Genomic DNA, 21,337 nt, shown 5'->3' with positions numbered 1-21,337 from the left:
TTCACAAATACCATCTACAAGTCCGGGAAGAAGGGGTGGGGTGTCATTTCTGGTACGCGCTGATTCCCTGTCCACAAGGCTCTTCTGCTAAGACATTTTCTAGACATCGACGACACGATCAAAATGACCGGTGACGGCCTCGTCGCTGTCAAGTCCACCCTCCTCGACGAAGCAACCCCTGTCGCTGGCATTCCAGCCGTCTACTCAACAATCACCGACCTAATTGATCCAGCCTGGATTTACCTCACCGGTTCCCCTTGGCAGCTATACGGCATGCTCCACGAGTTCATCCATCAGCACTTCAGCGAGTCGACCGGTCCCATCCTGATGAAGAACCTAACCTACACCGGCGTTGAGGGTCTTTTGGAATTCTTGGCAGAGGGAACAAGCCTCGAATACAAGGCTGGCAGAATCGACGATATCCACAGCTGGTACCCTGGCAAGCAGTACTTGGGCATTGGTGATTCGAGCGGCAATGATCCCGAGGCCTATGCCTATGCGTGAGTGATCAGGAATACCATGGAATAAATGTTGGAACTGACAGGAAGCAGGTACCACCAGTTTGGCCCTGAGTGGATGAAGTGCATTTGGATTCATGTTGTTGATGGTGGCAATAACACCGAGGCGCGATGGACTGAGGCTTTCAAGGGTATTCCGGAGTCTGCGTATAAGCTGTACACCAATGCGTCGGAGCTTAACCCTGAAGCCCTGGTTGAAGGCGACTGCTACTGAGCATAGTAGGAAGTATGCCTTAGTCGCACGTTGTACATTATCATCATTTGAGGCGTCTCTGCCTCGTCGTAAATCTTTCTTAATTTTACATAACATATAATAGAGTATCTGCAGTCTCAGCTATTCTTAGCCTCATCTGCTAAATAGTGTACCTACAGCAGCCCTGCTTCACTTCTTTGCTCCTCACCCTGGTCATGCCTGTAGTCATCCCACCGCTCTTTCATCACTTACGCGATAGAATGCAAACTGTCTCACTACAAACCAAAGACTTCTCTTTTCTCGACCTCGTGTCCGAGCATCCGCTCGCACTGATCCCCGGATCCGGAAGTCTCGGTACTGGGGCTGAGACAAGGAAGAGACATACGAGCTTGGCAGGCTACTTCTCCGCACGACAACAGGAACGCCATCCAGAGCATTCAGTAATACGAGACGATCGTCTATAGATTAGTGTCAACTTAAGCGAAAGTGTGGGATGTTCTTTGTTGGATTCGACAACCCCGCACTCTTGGTACCCACTCAATCAGGCCTAAGTTGATATGTTTCTGGGGGCTTTTGCCTTGCGGCTGAGTGTCTCAGTGACGAGGATGAACACGAGGAGATGGCATGACTGATGACTATGAGAGCCGATGAGCTTGATGGGGTAGGAAAATGTTATAAAAAGGTTGTATGATTCCACAGGACTATTCTTCTCATTCCTGGGTATCATCCAAACAGTCATATGAATCCTGCTCCCACCAGAACTAAAAACATCCTCAAGAAATCCTCAACCACTTTCCACCGTCAGAATGAAGCTCGCGACCCTCCTCACCCTCCTCGCAACCTCTACCGCCGCCCTCGCCGGCTCCCGCACCGTCGTCTTCACAAACGAGCAGAGCGGCCGCGGCACCTCTGCCGTCATCCCAACCACCGGCAAGGACGTCTCCGTCAAGGCCGCCTACCCGGCTGTCTACGCCCCCTCCTTCCAGGTCGACTCGGTCATGATCACCTCGGGCGTTGTGGAGGGAGCATACTGCAAGGTGCATGGAACAACCAAGAAGGGCAAGCGTGTTATTCTTGTCGAGGTTGATGGGAGGAAGAACTATGCGAAGTTCCCGAAGGATAAGGAGTTTGTGCCGGAGAGTTTGAAGATTAATTGTGTTTAGAGAGGCTTGGGAATTTGGTTGCGGTTCCGGAAGCAAGGGTTTACGGTTATAGGTTTACGACTATTGTTATTGTCTAATGTCTTTATAACAGCGGAGACGCATCGAGAGGTTGCTTCTTACCGAACCCTTTTCTCCATTCCTTGTTCTACAAATGCTGAGATATGCGGGTCCTGAGCGTCATGTAGAGCAACAGCCACGATGACCATAGATCATTCTCGATGAGGCCTCTATGTAGTGTTCAACCAACAATTATAGACTTTCAGCCGCCCAGCCGACCACAGAAATCAAAATCAATCAATTAGAGCCTTTATCTAATATGTAGCCCGAAGGCTTGCTAGAACCAGACCGACATTCTCGTGCCCCAAGAAGTCCGACATCACATAGCAACAACCCCAATAACACCCACCACCAGCAACACCCACTTCACCCCCGCCAACGCGTAACACCCACTACCAGTATCCGAATGATGCCCAATTATCCACCTACAGGTGACTCAGAATAAGTACCCGATTCGAACCCCATTGTCTCATTTCTAAACTTCAACCTCTCCCAACCACTCCGTCCCACCCAGCGAAATCGCCAAATGCACCAAATAACTCCCCTCATCTGCCCCATGCCAGTGTGTAGTATTTGCCTCGCACCAGATCGTATCACCCGTGTAGATACGGCGCGGCGGGACTCCAGGATCTGCTATCCAGCCTGTCCCCGCAAGGACCCGGAGGATCTGGCCGCCCTCATGACGGTGCCAGAAGGTGCGGGCACCGGGCTCGAAGAGAACGGTTGCCGCTGAGCCCGAGGGCGAGGAGCCGTTTGCGGAGGAGTAGATGTAGTCGACGTAGACGCTGCCGGTGAAGGTGTTGAGTCCTGGCTCGGTGCTATTCTCGCCGACGCGGGAGTTCGGGATTACGTGGGAGTGGCCGACTTTGGGGGTGGTGGCGGAGGTGGATAGGGTGGTTGCTAGGAAGGTGAGTAGGGTTGTGATACGCATCGTAGTGTCTGGTATTGAGAGATGGAATGGGTATTTTTATCAAAGTGTAGAGAAATATGTTGTCTTTCACTATGTCAGGTCTAGCTTTATAACAAAGGTAGGGTTAGTATACGACCGGATTTACAGGGTTGAGGCGTGCATGACGTCTACTTCAACCGCTCTTGGCTCTGCAGATTGTAGTTGATCCCAATATGCGTGGTGCAGGAAAACCATAAGCAATATGCATCCGTCACGAAGGTTTCACTGGTCCAGCCGCGGGGATGGTCGTACACAAACTGAGCAGCACTTGGCCAACCTTTCCGCTGACGGTGCCTGACCAACTAGTAGGAGTGAAGCTATGCAGATGCGGGGTTGAGCTCGATGTGCAAGGTCCACTGTTTCTTGGCTTGCCTTCCGCTCCGTTCCAAGGTCGTTCTCCAGCGGCCTTGGCAATGACGAGCTTGTTGGAGCAGCGGATTGCTTATGCCCAGACACTAATGCAAGGGGCTTATGTCGATCTGAAGGAATACTTACATAGGAGCAGGGCAGGCTGCGTACAAAGTGCGACTCCTTGTAAGAATTTGGATCAGACTCCTCAATGAATGTATTCTCCGGCTCATAGCCGGCGAAAGTGTTCTAGATCCTGAGCTGGTAATAAACCCGGAATAGCTCCCTCAATGCCCTTATAGTAAAGCTCTTGATGCCTTGACCCAGCATGCAAGGGTGCATGGCATTGTACTGACGTTCCAATGGCTGATACCTAGGGCCATTTGCCTAGGACCTTAGTCCTACGTTAGGTTGGCTTGCGCATACATGAACATATATTCTATCTAGTTAGTACATTGCACATAAATATCTATACACGAATCTCACCTTTCCCACAAGGAGCGTGGACTGAAAATAAACCAGCATAAGACCCTTTTGAGAATCAACCGCGGTCAACTGCACCTGTATAGCCTGCGCAGTCTTCTCCATCTGGTCCGCGGTTCCAGTCCTCCTGTCACTAATACTAGTCTCCTAATCACCGATACCATGAAAAAAGACTGCAAGAATAGATGTTTTTTAATACAGAAAGCCTCTGTCGCTTATTTTCGATGATGATCAGAACTAAAAGCGGCATTCCTAATGCAAGAAATGCCGCCGGTAGAAGAAGCCAGGCCCAATTAACAGACACGTACACATTAGGGGTATACAGCGTACCCCTGACGGTTCGGTTGCTGGCCTTACGGCCAGCTCTTGTAAGTGACGCAGCAACATTCTCGATGACGCTTTCCAACCCCGTACTGATGATCTTGCCGGCAATCGGAAGCTCTGGCGGAGGTGTACTTTCCGTGGGCTCGAGGGTAGATAAATTGTTGGTGAGCAAATGATGGCTGGATTGCGCGCCCGCGAGATGGTCAACCAGCTCGCTATAAGCGTCTGTGGGACAAAACACAAATTCGGACTCGTCTGCCCACTGGTCATCCTCGAGTGCTATACTAGGCGGTCTAGAGGCTGAAGTATGTATCGGTTGCCAGCAGCTATAAGCGAGTGAGCTGTTGGTATAATGAAGAGGCTGGCGGTAGTCGGGAATATGAGACTCAATCAGGGTATTCCCGCTTGTCACAGAGATGCGGTACATACGCGCACATAGGAACGATCCACTCAGGCCTTTCTCGCGCTTTCTTCCTTGGCCCCAGATCTGCCGTGACCTCCTGGCTCGACACGAGTACTCGACGAGCAAGGTGCGACGCTGTGGGTTCTGTACTTTAGGAAGGAGCGACGGAGGCAGGTAGGTAGCTCTCCAGTCGGGTTCTTTCCTGCTCGACTAAGGTATACATCGTATTTCCCACCCGGACTCGCTGATTGATAGAAACGGTGCGGCAAGACTGAGGATCATGTCTCGATGCCGGATCGACATGAGTACTCCGATCCTGTTGAAACCCCGAGAGCAAATTCTGCATCTGATAACAGGTATATGGGTCTAGTACCCACTTAGTGTTGGAGTAGGACGCCCCGCGAGTCCTGAATCATGAGATTATGACGACGCCAATCTCCAAAGGAACGGACCAAGAAGATCTAATCTCTTGGTATTGGCTTGCAGACGAATAGGCAGTCACGGTTTCCGAAGGCTGGATACGACTCGGCTAGCGTTCGCCCCCAATCTAGATTTTTGCTCTTCGCTTCGCTTCTGAGCTCCCGGGTATAAACTAGGACAAGCCCGACGATGTGGCTTTTCCATGTGCATGTCCTTCTACACTGGTGCTCGCACTCTTTAAGTACCTACCTCAAATCCACCACGATGCTACACCTCCTCTTTCTTCTCGTCGCTGTACTCCCCGCAACACCAGCTGCCCAATCCACAACCTCCAACGGCACATGCACAACCTTCACCTGGGACACCTCCCCACCCTACCTCAAAGCATCATACCCTCCAATCCGCATAACCGGCGCCTCGACATGCCCCGGCTCTAACACCACCAGCACCACAAGCAACAGAACATGCACGCTGACAGCCCGCGGTGACGCCCCCGTCTCCGCAACCTCAAACATCACAAACCTCTACACGTCGCAGTTTGCTCCAGTCGTCAACAGCACTGTTCCAGCTGACACCCTTCTCGCACCATCTTTCCGCTCCTTCATCGCTGGTGCTGTGGACACGAGACGGATCCTCGAGGGTGGAGAGTCAGGGTATTTGAATTTCACGGCGTATTTGTTTTGTTATACCGGATCTGTGGGTGGGTGTAGTAGTGGTAGTAGTGGTGGCGAGGGTCGCGAGAATGCAGAGATTCAAAACGGGGCGGGGGTGGAGATTTGCGCGCCAGTTTTTAGTGTGCATCGTGATGGGTATCCCGTGTTGGAGGGGGGGGTGGAGGTTGTTGGTGTTGGTGAGGAGGATGTAGACAGGTATCCGGATGTTGGATTGGGCTTTACCAGAGATCCGTATCTCGATGGTGCTGGGTTGTTGAGGGTGGGATGGGCCATGTTGGTTTTGCTTTCGGTAGGAACGATGGTAATAGGTACAATTGTGTGAGAAATAGGATGGTTAAATGGATAGAAAGGGCAATTAATAAATCTAAAGAGACTGCGGATGTTCGGCCAGCGCGTGGACTCTACATTACATTGTGTTCATTGGTTAGTATTGATTTGGCCGCCCCATACTTAGCGGTAGTGTGATATATGAGGATGCTGCGGTTCCTTCCTGATAGCGATGGCAAGGAAGGACCCTACCACAGTCTAAGATTCGGACTCACCTGGTATATATGTCTTTCAGATACAGGGTCATGGTTATATATTGAGAGCCGAGTATGTAGCTGTAGCGCAGAGAAAGAGACAGCAACAGTAAATACCCTGTCGACAGCCACCTCGATAGAGCTCCAGTAAGTCGCGATCAATGCACAAGACTCACACTCCTGCTCATGGCTTCGCGCGATGCACTACACTTGGGCGACCAGAAACGCCACCACATATCGGCAGCCCATGGCTCGACGCATGCGGCGGCAGTCACGTCCCGTCTATTGTGTCAGGGTTCCAAGATGCTACTGCTTGTTTCCGCCCCTTGGAATTCGTGATGACAAAATTCTGGATAAGCAAAGAAACCTTCTTAATAATATTCTTCAAGGGTCTTGGAAGACTTGACTAGCTTATCTGAAGAGCGTATCCCTGGATGTGCTTGACGCGTGAAGAAAGGCCCGCATCATAGTGCTGCGCTACCACTATGTACAATTGGAGAAAATGCTGGGGGCATATTCCTAATTAGGGTGTATGGGGCGCTGAGTAGCCCGGTTGTACTCTCCATGGCTAGTCCTACACTATACGTGGAAGTAGAATGTGCTCATAACGGCGGTGGTGGAGTTCTACATGGCATACAAACGTTATAGATCTACTTATCTCGATATAATATAGGACAGGGGTTGTTGCTGAATAAGGTTATGGAATCATTACAAAGATGGCCACAGCCGACGTCTTTTTCTTGGCATGTCAAGGAAGTCGTTCAATCTGTAGCTTTTATTGGCTGTTGGATTTAAATCAGGTAAAGCAGGCAACTATGTGCGGAGGACGTGACATCGACCATCATTGGGCTATGTTGATATAGATGGTTTTGATCAGATAGAATGGTGTTCTTGCTGTGTATTCATTAATAGACGTGCAATAGGGATCACACAAGGGTCTGTACATCATACTTATCATAAGAGCTGCCAGATGTTAGTGTCTCTCTTTCTTAAAGACAGGACCAATTGCAATAGATGTTCACGGCATGAAAGTACCCCTGCGGCTACTAAACACATCTAGTCTGTTCCGGCCCGTTTTGGACTGCCTCGTACATACAGCCCGCCTACCATCTATATATCAAATCCCATTCGAGAGAATGCCCGCCAAGAACCGTAAACCAGGCCGTGGTTGGGGAGATGTACCTTGAACCTTGTAAAGCGGGTGATCCTACTTCAGTCTCGAACCTGAGTAATCTCGAGGCGACATCGACCGAGATGAATAAGATACTGATAATACAACAGGCGCTTGTGGTTCGGCAGCCCTATATAAACTGCCATCTCTCCCAGGAGTTGAAGAACCACAACAACAACAAAGACACGGCAACAGCTACACTCTTACATCACACATTCGTCCAGATCATCTAGCAAACTTTTATATCAACCCCACCATGTCTCCTCCCGCATACAAATGCCTTGACGTGGACAACGCCGTCTTCCTCTTTGTGGACCACCAGGTAACGTGGCCCTTCACCCCGATCCTGCTCCATCCAATCACATCCAAGTCTCTAATAGTAACATCCGTAGACCGGCCTCTGCCAACTCGTCCGTGACTTCGAGCCCGGCGAGTTTCACACTAACGTCCTTGGCCTCATCCGCCTGGCAACATACTTCAAGATCCCCGCCGTCCTCACCACCTCCTTCGACACGGGTCCCAATGGCCCCATGGTGAAGGAAATTCTCGAAGCGCTCCCTGACGCGCCCCTTATTAGACGCCCGGGCCAAATCAACGCGATGGATAATGAAGATTTTGTGAATGCTATCAAAGCAACTGGGCGGAAGCAGGTTGTTATTGCGTATGTGGTCCATCTTCCCTACCTATGAACCTTGATTGTATGAGCAAGAACGAAAGAGGTGCTAATTCTCTTCGAATAAATAGCGGTGTCCTCACCGAAGTCTGCGTCGCGTTCCCGACCCTGTCGCTCATCGAACAGGGCTACGATGTCTTCGTTGCAACGGATGCCTCTGGAACGTTCAGCGTTGCGACGCGCGAGGCGGCGCATAAGCGCATGACCCAGGCAGGCGCGCAGATGATGAGCTGGATTGCTATTGCGGGTGAGTTGCAGCGCGACTGGCGCAGGGATATTGAGGGCTTTGGCAATATTTGGACCGACTTTATCCCGGGCTATAAACTTGTGGCGCAGAGCTATGAGGCGGGTAAGAATAATGCTTAGAATGGTGTAGCATGTATTGTGACAGAGTATTGCTTCGATATATGTGCTGGTACATATAGTAGCCCATTAGTTTAATTTCCTTCAACGAGTGTGGAATGGGGGCTACCTATACTGCTGGATGTCAGTCTGATGAAAGCCCATATACTCCACTGGTTTAAGCTGGCTGTGGCTTGCTTATTCATAGAGCTTGTATGTCGTGAAGGTAAATCTGGGGCGTATATATGATGGTTCGCTAGACCGACATCACACTTCTTCAGAGCCCATAACATAAGCTTCGTGGGCAGGGGCTTATGCACAGTCCAACTTTAGAGACATCTTTTGCTTTTACTAGATTGACAAAAGGCATTTGTGCGGTGTAGGCTCACTGCCTGTTGTATCCATGATCCCGGTGATAATCATTTGACATAATTGATCAGGTGCATTATTGTGTTCTATGCTGATACAGGTTTATCCCTCTATAGATACTACTGTTCGAGTATAATAGGAAGTAAATATAAACCCCTATGACTAGCCAAAAGGTAGAGCCCTCGGACGTCCATGGAAATCACTAGGCAGGAACCGCCAGACCCCCGAGAGCTTCCTTGACAGCACGCCTGATATTACATACGGAATGAAGAAGGGGACATCCGCGGGCCAGTTTCCATTGACCCCATTCTCAAATGTCACATCGCGGCAACCAAAGATAAACGGGTGATGACGGGTCTTTCGATGCCGATCGGCGTCAGTACTAGCAGCTAGAAGGTTAAAAAGGAGGTAAAAAAGGTGTCTGTACTCACCCAGGAACTCTGGGCAACAAGCCTCTTCTCGAACGCGAGATAATTCTTCTTGAGAACCTCCCCACTTGTATCAAACTCCCGCCCAACCTGTAGTAGGTTCTCGATCTCTTCGTGGAGATGAGTCACGAACAGTTGCCCGAACCTATCCACCAACTTCCTCACAGCATCTTTCTTATAGTCCGCTGCAGTTGTTGTCTCAATATACGCTTTGAATTCCTCCATCGCGTCTTCAAAGGCATGATGCTGCTCCAGGTTCGCCTGCATGAGACCCTCTTGCCCAAGATCTTTCTCAATCCCAGGGAACATGACCTCTTCCTCCAGGCTATGGTGGTGATGCACGACCTCGATCCATATCTGGCAGAAGGTAAGGAAGTCCTTCACGTCAGTAGGCGAAGACACGTTGTCCGCTTGGTTGTATATAGCGTTCAACCCACGGATGTAAATATTGTGGGAGACGGCCATTTCGTTCGCGGTGAAAATGGAACCCAAGTCCGCCTAGGGCTTTTAGCTAGAGTGCAACTGCAGAATCAGAACAGCCTTACATTTCCGATGGTGTATTTGGGGCTAGGCACGAGGGTGAAGGGTGTATCGGCCCAAGGAGCCATTTTCGAGGACATACTGGTCTTTCTGTTATGCCTTCGAGATGATGTGAAGAAATGGATAGCGCATATGTGGATGGGCGGCGCAAACTTATATACCAACGTTAAATCTTCGAAGCCCCTGAGCTTCCGCTTGAGCTTGAGCTTGAGCTTCAGCTTCAGCTTGTTACGCGAGGCCTCTCAGGGCGAATAGAAACTCTGCTAAGGTCAGCTGCTGTTCAGCTGAACTCTCTTCCACCCACAGGGTTGGTTGGAAACGCCACTACTCTGACGATCACAGCAAAGCCCGTCCCAACAAGCTGCTTCCCTGCGAGGCTTATCATTATACCTATGTAGGAATAAAGCTGTCCCTCAACAACCCTATCCACGCCCATATAGTGGGTCCACCAATCAGACACTGGCCGGAGACGCATTGCTGCGGCCGCTAGGGGAAAGCCAAGAAGGACTAACTACATTTTGGCAGTTTTTGCGGCGCTAACGACACGCTGACTCAAATCCTCTAAGCTTTTCAGCGCATAGCAGCACGATATAACTATTGGTGGGCAGAATACGGGTGAGGAATGCTTAGGAAGAGCTGGAAATCTGTTGATATTATCCGCAATTGGACCAGAAGGCGTCAGCACTGAAAGGAGTTTGGAGTGACAGAACATGATTGAACTGCGGGCAATATTATATATAAAGGATACACGTTCTCAGGACATAGGGAGATAGCCGTTTAATTCATGAGCATTTACATCAGTTCATGGCCCCAAACTCCCCGCGCGACAGAATCCGAAGAAATAAATGCCGAGCCTCACACCGCGCGTCAGAGGAAGTCATCGTGTGAAACACCCTTAGCGCGTCAACCGCTTGTATTATCGGCCATAACGCTATGTCCTCGTCTAGGTCTTGGAAAAGTGCATGAGAGTCCTGGATAGATTTAATGACCACCCACGTGAAACCCTGCGTGGTTAGTAGCGGGGTCCCGTTCTGATCAACAGCAGAGCTGTTTTCCAGAACAATGGCCAGACGAGTAACAAAGAGCTGGGCATTGACAGTGGACCCTCTCAGCGTCCAGATCGTAAAAGTGATTAGGAAGTGAGACAGGAAGCAGGACGCTTCGTCGGCGAAGGAGGGAAATCGAGCATCATGCCGTAGATAGAACGCTAAAGAACTGGGTAGTATCAGTGGTCTGATGGCCATATCCTTCGTTTGGGCAGGTAAAAGTTCAGTCGATTCATTGTCAAGCACAGGCGAGAAGCGTGGATGATGCATTTTAACTGCCAAAAACTCCACGAATAGCTGAAGCTGCTGAGACCCGTCATGCCCCGTGTCTGGCAGAGGTTCACTGACCAGGTATGGCATGAGATGTGCCAGCCGCAGGGCCGGACTTGCACAAGCAAGCAGGCTTGCTCTTAGACCCCCGCGGATGGAAATTGCCGCCTCGAACCCCTGTAGATGGGCAGAGCATGCTGTCAGATCGGATAAGCGTGCTTCGGTAATAGCTGCCATGACAATACCCCCAAAGACCTCGTCGGTGATACTTCCACCACTTCGCGCAAGAGTATCGTTGAGTAATTCATAAGCCTGTTGCTTTCGCTGGGCTAGTAAGAGCTTATCACGCTGGCCACTATTCGTAAAGAGACCGTTCGCTGCAATGAGCATCCAGTGCATCGTCAGGGCTGAACCTAGCGATATCGGGAAACTAACATCGCGCACAGAGCTGAATATTGGGATGGGGTGTGTCCCGTAGACGCGAGCTGGTACCTGAAGAAGGTCTGCTGGGTATTAGGCCTCGTCATAATGCGTCAGCGTGGTAGACTCACAGCTGTGAAGTAATGAGCGATCGGTCGGGGAAAGAGTGCAAGGCAGCTGGCAGAAAGGGTCTAGCGATGCCCCGATCTCGCATATAGCGGGGTGGGCCTGGGACTCAGGCGGATGATGAGGTTGGCGTAACGAAGACCCAGTGAGCTCGTCCTTCCGTGGAGTCTGAATCCTAATGGCATCAGCTTATCAAGAGTCCTGTGGGTAATTTTGAGGGGAATCACGCACCTTGCTTTGCTTCGACGGCGCAGCGCCAACTCGCCAGGATAAAACAGGAGGTCCCGGAGGGTGCTTAGGTCTGGCTTTTGCTTTGGTCTTGGTTGTCATACCGTTTGACAACGCAATGTCCGCGCCGGATCGTTATGTGCTCTTGCTTTCTGGAGGGAATGTTGGGAGTCAGCCGATGAAATCCCCAACCTGAGGACAGCTGAACGGTCCACGGGTTCCATGCATGGAGCTATCCCCGAATTGAGCATTCCGTTCTTGGCTGGGCTCTAATGCTTTTCATCTGGCTTCATTGGTACATGCTGTAGTCCGGTCCTGGATGTTTAAAGTACAGGGATCCCTGCTTTATTTTCTATTTTTAATGAATTCCGTGGTGGTCAATCACATACGCATTGTAGTTGCCTCGGTTGTCGGTTGAGGTTGCACCACGGCATATCACCCAATATCGATATATATTCTGACAAGATAGATCTCTTCCGTCCGCAAACCGAGACTGGTAAAAACTGCGATAATAAGTATTGACCGCATTGTGGTTCACGTGCATTTCAAGCATGAGTCCCGTTCCTACAGCGGAGAGTGAGGGCCTTTGCAGCAGTATAACAGTAACAGATGAAGGATCATAGACCATCGAAAGGAGGCCTGAGAATGGAGTTCAACGATGTTATGAATTCTAGCCGACATATCTAATGATCGTATTATAGAGAACAGGACATAACTACTGATCAGCGCCTGATAATACACTAAAGAGGATGTGAATGATCTGAACGAGTATGTAACAAAAGGGAAGCAGAACAAGGGTAGACAATCGGTCTGCCCATGGTTTTCCTTAAGCTCTTTTAAGTGGTTGATCGTAGTCTATCTCCAGCGGCGACATGTGCCTTTCACCAAGCGAAGTAGCATCGCGGTAGAAGGCCATAAACTCCATCCATCTAAGAGGAACTAGAACTGGCTCTTCGCCCTCAACGCCGGACCAAATTTCCAAAGCAGCCAGGGGATTGGGAGTAGTAGCACGGAGAGAAAGGCAAATACACTTCCCGCCCAGTGAACACCCAAGTTCTCGTACATTTGAAGAGTGAAGAGTGGGAAAATGGCTCCAAAGATATATCGGACCAGGCCATTTGCCGCGAGAGCTAGAATTGAGAAGGAGGTGGTTGTTAGTGATTGACGAGCTGGATCGGGAGAGCGTAATATAGAACATACCAGATGCCACGCTGCCGGAGCGGTAGACGTCTACCATGTATATGATTGATGATAACTGTATTTCAATGTCAGTGGACGTACAGAGAGGGTTATCAGGCGTCGTACCAGTATAGCGAAAGCACCTATCCCAAGGAAGATTCCTGATGCAACCAGACTCGCCCAGTTCCCGCCAGGGTGCGCTTCCCACGCATACCTTCCAACCACCGTACGTTAGACTTTTCTAACAGACAATTAGGTTATAGCTGAACATACCAGAAAAGTCCAGCTGGCAGGAAGACGCTTCCCACCATTCCAATGTACAGCCGATGCTCGGGTGCAGCCATCCCACCTGCAGCATGTGTCGCTCGTTGATAGACAGTCTTGTCTAGCACGATAAACATAACAGCTGCGACAAGGTAGCCAATGATTGGACTGATAAAACTAAGTCCGCTTTGCTTCGCATCAAATCCATAGTTCGTGCGCAAGACGTAAGGAACACTGGCGAAGAAGCTAAAGACCATCGCGTAAGCAAAGGAGCTGTACAGCGTCAGCGAGAAAACAATCAGCTCCGTGACGAGCATCTTGGTGACACGGAAACAGGCAAAGGACACAACATTCTTCACGAATGCGACAGGCGAGAGGTCCTGTTTATGCTCCTTGAGAATCATGGCCTTGTAGGTCTCCGATGTAAGCAGCAGGCCGAGCAAAGCTGGAGCTCCAAGGAGATCAATGATCCACATTGCCCATCGCCAGTCACCACCGCGGTCGGATACAACATAGACGCCAACGAGTGGCCCGAATGTCGGTCCGAGGAAGGTGGTAAAGATGAAAGCTAAGGAAGCGACACTGCCCTCTTTCCCTACCCCCCAGATGTCTGTCATGGAACCTCCTCCCACGGCGATACCAGCCGAGCCTAGGAATCCGGCGAGGGTGCGGCAGACAATGAAAGCTGCGAAGTTGTTGGCGGCACCAGCGCCGGCAGTGAATGCCAGTAGGAATACTAAAGTCGTCACCAGGGTCCATTTCCGACCCAGGATCTCGGACAGCGGTGCCATGAACACGGGACCGATACCGATTCCGAGAGTGTAGAGGGTTAGGCTCAGGGTGGCTGTGATATGCGAAACGTTGAACTCATCCATAATCGATGGTAGGGCAGGCTCAACAACGGCGGTAGCGAAGACACTGGAAATTGAATCAGCCAGAGTCATTATTCAGGGACATCCGCGTTTGTTTTACATGACAAACCCATTGAGCATGGGAGGAAGCGTGTGCCATATTCTCTTTTTCGGACTCCAGTTCTTGGGATTCTTCGTTTGGCCTGGGTCGTCCCATGGCAGTGTTGACAGTTCACTCACAGGGATCTCACTCTTCTGCACGGCACTCATGGTAAGGGTGATATAAGTTACGGAGGTATCGGTATGCTGTTGTTGGAAAATGTCAAAGTATCCTGTTGGAACCTTCCTCTATATACAGTCTGTTGCGCGTTTTGAATCTCAATCTCATCGAGCCCATCAGCGTAACAGAGCTCTCAACAACCCAACGAGATTGGTATTCTCAACTTCCGATCACAAATCAAAATTCTTCACTATTGGATGCTGTGTTTTGCATGATTCGCTGAAGTCTGTCGGGTGAGTCAAGGTTAGCCTGTCCGAATGAAACCCTCAAACATCTGGTTGTTGGGATCTGGACCTTTGTCAACGACGCAAGATTTCACTTTGATATGCCCATGAAGGAGCATCACCGGTGGGGCAATACATGCGGCTAACGTACGAGATGCTTAAATGATAGCCAACCAGGTCGCAGGTTGCGGAGTCACCTGAACGCCACAATATCCCAGATACGGCATAGGGTAAATGGTGTGCATTGCACAAACGAACTTGATGTGTCTCCTGAAAAGTCCGAGCGGATCCCCAATGTTGGCATGATTAGTGATAACTCGGAGCAGTGAACCGAGGTCTTAATAAGTGCATTGCATAGCCACTAACCTCCTAGCTGAGTCGAGTAAGTTTTGCGGCTGAAATGGTATCATCACAATGAACCGATGTAGGTGGAATTGATAACCCCTGGGTTCAAGCGAGCTGTTTGGCTCTGCTCGCGTTAGTAATATCAACAATCTCTCATTGACAATCATTTTGAATCATAGAATGACTACTGCATGGTGTCAGTCTGGTTGAACAGGTCTCCGCTCGGCCTCGCCACATGGACCATCACAATAGGCCCTACAATGCTCTGGAGGCCGGATCACCACGATCGATGTTTCCTACGTTATATCCCCTGGCCTGAGACGGATTATGCATACTACCACCGGCATAGTACTGATATATATTGCATACACAGCAACTAGAAGCCGCTTGCCGGGTAGCCTACAGTGGTATACTCTCATTTGGATAATTAGCCTTCTCCCCACGACCCATATTGTGCAGTTGGAGACCAGATGACTGCCACAGACCTAGAGAGATCGGCCGGCGTTCCGCTAGTATCTGCACCGAAAGCATGCACATGCTGCCGCAGTCAGAAGCGCAGATGTGACAAGAAACTGCCCAGTTGCTCAAGATGCGTAATGTATACATCCCTCCCCTTGAACTGACCCTGACTAACGGGCATAGCATGAAGGCAAGCTGCAACTACCTCTGGGACGAGCACGGTCAACAAGTGGACGCACGGCTCTCCACTATGAACTTTCTTCTATTCCACATCCCTGTAGCACCTAATCAGATGTGGCTTCCCGGCACGTTCCAATCTCTGCGGCCCTACCGCCGCGAGATACGTGACCGCGGACTGAGCATAGACCAGTTCTTTGGCGGGATTGTGATGACGACAATGGTTGAGCAGGAACAGACCTTAGCCGGCGCTCTGAGGAGGTACTTTGGCCATATACATCCCTGGCTCTCTGTGATTCATGAGCATACCTTTCGCGAGAGAGCGTCTGAGCTAGGCAATGCACCCAAGGCGGAGATTGCTCTGATATTCCTCGTGATGCTACTCGTATTGAAGGGGAGTCAAATGGCCGGCTCCTGCAATCAACTATATTCCGTCTGTCGCTATCTTTTCTCTTTCATCCAGAACAGCCATGGTCCGTCGGTGGGACTTGTCCAGGCCGGCCTGTTACTGGCGGTGTTTGAGCTTGGCTCTGGACTTCACTATGCTGCATCCTTGCGAATCGGGACGTGTGCGAGGCTAGGGTATATCTTACAGCTGAATATACAGACTATGCCAACTCAGCAAACATCTTTAATCGAAGCAGAAGAGTCACGGAGGCTGTGGCTGGGAGTGTACATGGTTGACCGGTAAGTTGACTTTCGATTCTTAGGAACTCACTCAGTAACACTGGAATATAGGTTAATCCACCAAATGGAAGATAATTCACGCATACCACACACGGTCGAAGAGCTTCCTGTGGATTTCCCGCTCCCTCTCAACGACCAAGAATGGCAGGCACACGTTGAGGGTATAGACCATGCATTCTTCCAACCCACCTTCTCCACGCCGCTCCATGTCCCCCTGTGCTATTTCGCCCGCGAGCTTCAGGCCATCCGGATCCTCGGCGAGGTACAAGCGCTCTCAAGGATATCGAACCCTCAAACGCTTAAGCAGCAGGTGGAAACACTTGACAGCATGTTAATGCAGTTCATGGAACAACTGTTTCAGCAAACACCGGGGGACAGGGACGTGCTCTGTGGCGCGAATGCAACCGCGCTTCTGTAAGTGTCCTTTCAGTCATTATATAGCTAGCGTTTGACTGACCCCTTCACTCTGTAGGGCCGCTATAATTCTTCATAAAACTCAACTCACGGCCGAGAGCCCAGATACGCTGCCTCTACCCTCGACACCCGCCATTCACCGGTCCGTGATTGCACTGCATACACTTATCAAGATGGTCCGGGATATTTGTATCAAATACACTGCTGGCCATGGCAGCAGAGAGATATCCTTTGTACCACTACCATCGCTGATCTGCACAGGCGAGGCTGCCCTTGCTGCAGTGTATGTAAACCAATCATTCCCAGGATCGAATTTGGAAATTGCGCCTTTGAGGGCAGTGCTTGGATATGCAGCTTGGAGATGGGGTTTAGCAGGTATGTCGTTCTTTCCTCAAGCCCCTTAAGGGTCTCTGACTTTGTTACAGAGGACTACCTGCGGCAGCTCGGCCAGGGTCATTAAGCCGTCCGTGTTGAGAAAGGGCGGAGACCGGCTCCGTATGCATGGATATGAAGGGAGCGCAGCATGATGGCTATAATTAACGAATAGAATATATTGCGTGGCATTGTAAAGTTCAACCTCAAGCGCTGGCTGTAGTACTGTTTGTGAATGCTGGCAATGTATTCGCACTAATTGTCTATTGTCCATAAATTGCAAGTGCGGCACTCCCACGATCTCCCCCATAATAGAAGTTGTGGTAAGTCTGGATTTGAGATTGTAGCCTTAGCTCTTGCCGAATGCATGCTCAGAGGACTCTATGACATACATGGCGGGAAACCCTACACTACATCAGAGAGCTTGCCTGGTTCTGGGGGTGGGCGATGTTCTGTACCAGCCAGTTGCATACTACCCAACTACTAACAGTTGCAGTATCACTATACGCCGTAGTTCATGCCACACACTAATCGTTCTGTCAGCGTCGTTCGCGCACATACCATAGAATAGTCATTGATAGCGTTGATTGAACCATTATCTTGATGCGCATCGACGCCACGAATAACTAAAGAAGGCATAGCGATCAATCAGGGCTGAAAGGATGAGTCATGGGCGATACCGACAAGTGCGCCCGAATCTATATAGATATCAGTAGTATGGTATTTTCGCTTTTCATACTAATGTGGCAGCCTTCTCCATTTCCAACGGGAACAACCCAGACTGTAGCAGCAATGGGCAGCAACCGCACCGGCAATGGCCCTATTGACAACTCATTACTCTGGAGCTCTTCATCCGATGTACGTGTTCCATCTGCATGGTGATATATACTGACAGCCGCAGTTTGCTCTTCCATCGTGGATCAGCGAACAATGCTTAGAACGATCAAGCGGTTATGAAGGCGATCTAGCGGACAGGTCTAGTGATACACAAATACAAGTCCAAGCCCCTCTCTACGGCAAGCAGTCTGCCCCAGAATCGGTCACTAGCCCTGCCAGCGATGGGACTGATAAAAAGACCTCCAAAGTATGAGCCGTATCTCCAAACACAGCCACCGGCTAACGGTGCAACAGAGAAGAAAAGAACAAAATCGAAATGCGCAACGGACGTATCGTGAGAGAAAGGAGCAGCACATCCAAAGGCTGTTAAGCGAAATCGATGAGATGAACAAGAATTATATCGGTCTCTCAAAGTCATACCAGTCCCTGCAGTATGAGGCTGTACGTCTTCAGGCACAGGTCCAGGATCTTAGAGGTCAATTGGATGTTTGGAGCAAGGCTCAGGTGTTGCTCGTCCAATACCCCTGGGATATGCGTATAGGACAAGCCGTGGAGGAACAGGATGTCTTGGTACAGCAGCCCGTACATCCGCCCATGACTTCAAACATTGCGTATCCAGAGCTACCATATTTATGAGGATGGCAAATTGACTGGGTGTCTTCCTTCATGACTCATTTTTCCACGTACCAACGTAACCATCATGTTAATCCTTTGCCACGGCTTGAGGCTATATCAGGGGTCGGTCGTAGAAGTTGTACATGGTCAGTCGAATGGCGTTGAGAATGCAATTAGGCCAGGAAAGGTCTAGACCGTTCGTCACTGCCTAACCATATTTGGGAACTTTTGCGGCGCCATACCACCGAGCCCCTCGCTGAGGTCTCTATCTTGACTCTCCTCACAATAATATCTGCAACTCACCATTTGCCCTGCATTCCGATGGCCCGCAAATCAGGGAGGAGCCGGGGCTGCGAACCCTGCCGTCGTCAGAAGATGAAAGTAACGCCACCCCTTAGCCTTGAGGGAATTCTGCTCAGTCCGATGTGCTACTGTGCTGACTAGGAACCACCAACTAGTGCGATGAGAGGCAGCCAGAATGCCTCCAGTGTGTCCGTCGCGGCAGGAAGTGCCCTGGTCCACTGCAGGGGTTGATAGTTTTCAAAACAGACCCTACCAATCCCACTAAATTTCGCCGCGTGCTAGAGACCGAAGATCCATCCCCTATCAGCGGTATACAGTCTCAACTAGCCCCTTCTGCCGGTCCAAACAGCGACCGGGCGTTGATATCAACCAATCCGGACCCATTTTCCTCCATGAAGATCCCGCTCACCCACCGCACCAACGCGCATTTCCAGCACTGTAAGTGGGGTGTCATGAGATGTGTTATTTTGGATCGTTACGGAATCTGATGGGTCCATCTAGTCATGGTGCATACAGTAAAATGCTGCTGGCCCTTTCAGCCCGAATTGCTCGGGTTATGGTGTGGGAAACAAGCTACGAGCCAACCTGCTATCTTCTACGGAATTCTTTCCATGTCGGCGTCACATCGGTTTCATCTCGACACGAATAGCCCTTACGGGAATCAATGGAGGGTTCAGGCTCTAGAATTCCGTTCCAAGATGATTCTCGATGTGCAGACAACGGTGAACCGTATTGAAGCGTCTAATGCCGAGTTTGCTGCGACAATGATCGCCTGGCTGATCAGTGGAGAGGTTAGAGCCTGGCCCTATTGATTTGACGAGTACTGATGAATTTTATCTAATTCTGGTCTTGTACATACTGTAGGCATCGAACGCCAACGTACCGGAAATGGATATCCACATGGCTGGGCTCCAGCGATTGATTCAGTTTGCTGGTGGTTTCGATAGCTTAGACATGTCAACCATTTCGTTTCTAATTGGGTAAGTATCGCCCATTCCCTGTCAATTCAGACCTGACACCTATCGCCCGTAGCGTGGATATCCTGTGGGCAGCTGTGAAATGCACTGCCCCTTCCCTCCCATTACCTTCAAAATACCTCACATACGCGCTGAACCATCCAATCCTCACCATTTACGACAGCGACCTGTCAGATGCGGAGATTACCGGTTCCCTTAAGCACAGGATGTCCCAAACCCTCGGTTCCCGCTTCTTGGATGCGCCATGGTCCACGCACCTGGATCGACCGTTGAAAGTGGCGATCTGGAATTTCTGCACCCTAATCACGCATTATGAGACAGACAGGATACGGCCGGCACATGAAAGGATTGTCTCCTATACCGACAATAACCCTTGGAGCGTCTCACAGCGCCATATTCTCACATTGTCCTACGATAATCTAGGTCCGACCGATATCAACGAGCCTCTGCGGCGCTCCATGCTAGCTTATTCCATGGCCCGCTACTGCAGCTTTGGGGCCTTTCCATGCATGGATCTGGTTGCCGGCACTCTGAGAGAGGCTCTAGAGCCGAGAATCGCGGTCTTCTACTCCGTAGCACCTGATCTGCTGTTTTGGATTCTTTTCGTTGGGGCTCTAACCGCTAGACCGATCTCGGAGCACTATCAATGGTATTGTGCTGGGCTAGCTGGTGTTGCATCGGGTCTAGGGCTTGTGGCTTGGAGGGATGCTAGGCCAGTTCTTGAGCAGTTTTTGTATGTCCACCGACTGTCTGATAGGTCTGTTGACAGGGTGTGGCGGGATGTATCCACCCAAACGATGTGATCTAGTCATATAGCATCTTGTTGCTGGCTCGTTGGTGTCACCAACAGAAAATGCAACCTCCTCGGCACTACGACAGCAAGCATAGGAAATGGGTATTCAGTCCTCTTTAATTGCCCTCTATAGGATAACCAACGTTGAGATGCAAATATATAAAGGGTAGTAGCTATGCATTTTCTGTTTCTCGCACGTCATTTGCCACTCGCTGATCTTCAACCCTGGGATAACATAGCACTCGGTAACTTGTGATGTTATCCCCCTCAGCACACCACACCAGACACGAGGAATCAAGTAAAGGCACACTCCCGTCGCGTCGATCTAGCGACAGCTACTCCCCGAACTCTTCAAGACGACACGGAGATTGAGTCCGCTATCTCCATGAGCGGTGGCACTTCCCCCGGTGCTAACAGGGAATAGTCTCAATATTAGACATGATTCTTCAACAAAGATAAGGAGAGAAAAAAAAGACAAAGGGGGTGGAGAATCTCACCACTCAGAGCCACCCCCAGCACAACACATATCATTGATGTACCCAACAGCCCAACCAACCTCCCAGGCCGAGACGTGCGTGTTCTCAAAGAAGTAGTCGTTCCACACACATGCCCTGGCGCTGCCCAGGTCCCAGTTCACGTAGGAGCCAGAGGGGATGTACGTGAGGCCTTGGTTGGAGCTTTGGAGCCCTTGCTGGAGAGAGACGGCGTCGGCTTCGGAGAACTTGGTGAGAGTGTCGCACCAGTCTCGGCGTACTAGCGTGGTCGGTATGGAGGCGCTGGAGACGAGTACTGGCGAGGCACCCAGCAGGAAGGCCGTGATGGTTGAGATGCTGCGCATTTTGTTTTGGGCTAACGGGTATTCGAGCTTTTGGGGCGATGTGTTCGTTGTACAGG

At 50.4% G+C, this 21,337-nt stretch overlaps 10 protein-coding genes across 10 annotated transcripts; 5 read left to right on the top strand and 5 right to left on the bottom strand.

Annotated features, from left to right (window-relative positions):
• The first annotated feature begins 1,435 nt into the window (after nucleotides 1-1,435).
• Nucleotides 1,436-2,060, top strand: BJY04DRAFT_176732 (uncharacterized protein). The gene has a single exon (XM_073709514.1). The coding sequence runs from the start codon at nucleotides 1,518-1,520 to the stop codon at nucleotides 1,872-1,874; it is 357 nt and encodes a 118-aa protein (XP_073576684.1). The 5' UTR covers nucleotides 1,436-1,517; the 3' UTR covers nucleotides 1,875-2,060.
• Nucleotides 2,061-2,406: 346 nt separating this feature from the next.
• Nucleotides 2,407-4,462, bottom strand: BJY04DRAFT_212840 (cupin domain-containing protein; the record flags this gene model as incomplete). Its single annotated transcript, XM_073714713.1, has 2 exons — nucleotides 2,407-2,831; nucleotides 4,042-4,462. The coding sequence occupies 2 exons, from the start codon at nucleotides 4,460-4,462 to the stop codon at nucleotides 2,407-2,409; spliced, it is 846 nt and encodes a 281-aa protein (XP_073576683.1).
• Nucleotides 4,463-5,122: 660 nt separating this feature from the next.
• Nucleotides 5,123-5,854, top strand: BJY04DRAFT_212839 (uncharacterized protein; the record flags this gene model as incomplete). Its single annotated transcript, XM_073714712.1, has 1 exon — nucleotides 5,123-5,854. One exon carries the CDS (start codon nucleotides 5,123-5,125, stop codon nucleotides 5,852-5,854), a length of 732 nt encoding a protein of 243 aa, XP_073576682.1.
• A 1,626-nt stretch (nucleotides 5,855-7,480) lies between these two features.
• BJY04DRAFT_212838 (hydrolase) lies at nucleotides 7,481-8,263 on the top strand (the record flags this gene model as incomplete). Its single annotated transcript, XM_073714711.1, has 3 exons — nucleotides 7,481-7,546; nucleotides 7,617-7,885; nucleotides 7,969-8,263. The coding sequence occupies 3 exons, from the start codon at nucleotides 7,481-7,483 to the stop codon at nucleotides 8,261-8,263; spliced, it is 630 nt and encodes a 209-aa protein (XP_073576681.1).
• A 507-nt stretch (nucleotides 8,264-8,770) lies between these two features.
• Nucleotides 8,771-9,644, bottom strand: BJY04DRAFT_212837 (hemerythrin domain-containing protein; the record flags this gene model as incomplete). The annotated part of the gene is made up of 3 exons (XM_073714710.1): nucleotides 8,771-8,965; nucleotides 9,040-9,534; nucleotides 9,582-9,644. 3 exons carry the CDS (start codon nucleotides 9,642-9,644, stop codon nucleotides 8,771-8,773), a joined length of 753 nt encoding a protein of 250 aa, XP_073576680.1.
• A 658-nt stretch (nucleotides 9,645-10,302) lies between these two features.
• On the bottom strand, nucleotides 10,303-11,926 carry BJY04DRAFT_176730 (uncharacterized protein). The gene is made up of 3 exons (XM_073709513.1): nucleotides 11,670-11,926; nucleotides 11,444-11,606; nucleotides 10,303-11,395 (listed from the first exon to the last, which is right to left on the bottom strand). The coding sequence occupies exons 1-3, from the start codon at nucleotides 11,766-11,768 to the stop codon at nucleotides 10,374-10,376; spliced, it is 1,284 nt and encodes a 427-aa protein (XP_073576679.1). The 5' UTR covers nucleotides 11,769-11,926; the 3' UTR covers nucleotides 10,303-10,373.
• A 679-nt stretch (nucleotides 11,927-12,605) lies between these two features.
• BJY04DRAFT_227179 (putative MFS polyamine transporter) lies at nucleotides 12,606-14,527 on the bottom strand (the record flags this gene model as incomplete). Its single annotated transcript, XM_073718576.1, has 5 exons — nucleotides 14,082-14,527; nucleotides 13,119-14,027; nucleotides 12,972-13,059; nucleotides 12,867-12,921; nucleotides 12,606-12,796 (listed from the first exon to the last, which is right to left on the bottom strand). The coding sequence occupies exons 1-5, from the start codon at nucleotides 14,228-14,230 to the stop codon at nucleotides 12,606-12,608; spliced, it is 1,392 nt and encodes a 463-aa protein (XP_073576678.1). The 5' UTR covers nucleotides 14,231-14,527.
• An 871-nt stretch (nucleotides 14,528-15,398) lies between these two features.
• Nucleotides 15,399-17,006, top strand: BJY04DRAFT_212834 (fungal specific transcription factor domain-containing protein; the record flags this gene model as incomplete). Its single annotated transcript, XM_073714709.1, has 4 exons — nucleotides 15,399-16,132; nucleotides 16,184-16,546; nucleotides 16,605-16,921; nucleotides 16,972-17,006. 4 exons carry the CDS (start codon nucleotides 15,399-15,401, stop codon nucleotides 17,004-17,006), a joined length of 1,449 nt encoding a protein of 482 aa, XP_073576677.1.
• A 1,638-nt stretch (nucleotides 17,007-18,644) lies between these two features.
• On the top strand, nucleotides 18,645-20,563 carry BJY04DRAFT_43236 (Zn(II)2Cys6 transcription factor). Its single transcript, XM_073720369.1, has 5 exons — nucleotides 18,645-18,751; nucleotides 18,829-19,111; nucleotides 19,175-19,464; nucleotides 19,538-19,653; nucleotides 19,706-20,563. The coding sequence occupies exons 1-5, from the start codon at nucleotides 18,692-18,694 to the stop codon at nucleotides 20,451-20,453; spliced, it is 1,497 nt and encodes a 498-aa protein (XP_073576676.1). The 5' UTR covers nucleotides 18,645-18,691; the 3' UTR covers nucleotides 20,454-20,563.
• Nucleotides 20,564-20,936: 373 nt separating this feature from the next.
• On the bottom strand, nucleotides 20,937-21,281 carry BJY04DRAFT_212832 (uncharacterized protein; the record flags this gene model as incomplete). The annotated part of the gene is made up of 1 exon (XM_073714708.1): nucleotides 20,937-21,281. One exon carries the CDS (start codon nucleotides 21,279-21,281, stop codon nucleotides 20,937-20,939), a length of 345 nt encoding a protein of 114 aa, XP_073576675.1.
• Between the last annotated feature and the right edge of the window lie 56 nt (nucleotides 21,282-21,337).

This window comes from Aspergillus karnatakaensis (genome assembly GCF_047715665.1).
Source record: "Aspergillus karnatakaensis strain CBS 102800 unplaced genomic scaffold BJY04scaffold_2, whole genome shotgun sequence".
Classification (NCBI taxonomy): domain Eukaryota; kingdom Fungi; phylum Ascomycota; class Eurotiomycetes; order Eurotiales; family Aspergillaceae; genus Aspergillus; species Aspergillus karnatakaensis.
The sequence above is the reverse complement of the archived record's forward strand: the minus strand, read 5'-3'. Positions and strand labels throughout refer to the sequence as shown.

Coding starts and splice junctions, on each gene's coding strand:
- BJY04DRAFT_176732 (XM_073709514.1), top strand. CDS start 1,518: ATGAAGCTCGCGACCCTCCTCACCCTCCTCGCAACCTCTACCGCCGCC.
- BJY04DRAFT_176730 (XM_073709513.1), bottom strand. CDS start 11,768: ATGACAACCAAGACCAAAGCAAAAGCCAGACCTAAGCACCCTCCGGGA. Junction 11,607..11,669: donor CGCCGTCGAAGCAAAGCAAG/GTGCGTGATTCC, acceptor ATTAGGATTCAG/ACTCCACGGAAGGACGAGCT. Junction 11,396..11,443: donor TCGCTCATTACTTCACAGCT/GTGAGTCTACCA, acceptor AATACCCAGCAG/ACCTTCTTCAGGTACCAGCT.
- BJY04DRAFT_43236 (XM_073720369.1), top strand. CDS start 18,692: ATGGCCCGCAAATCAGGGAGGAGCCGGGGCTGCGAACCCTGCCGTCGT. Junction 19,112..19,174: donor CAACGCGCATTTCCAGCACT/GTAAGTGGGGTG, acceptor GGGTCCATCTAG/TCATGGTGCATACAGTAAAA. Junction 19,654..19,705: donor ACCATTTCGTTTCTAATTGG/GTAAGTATCGCC, acceptor TATCGCCCGTAG/CGTGGATATCCTGTGGGCAG.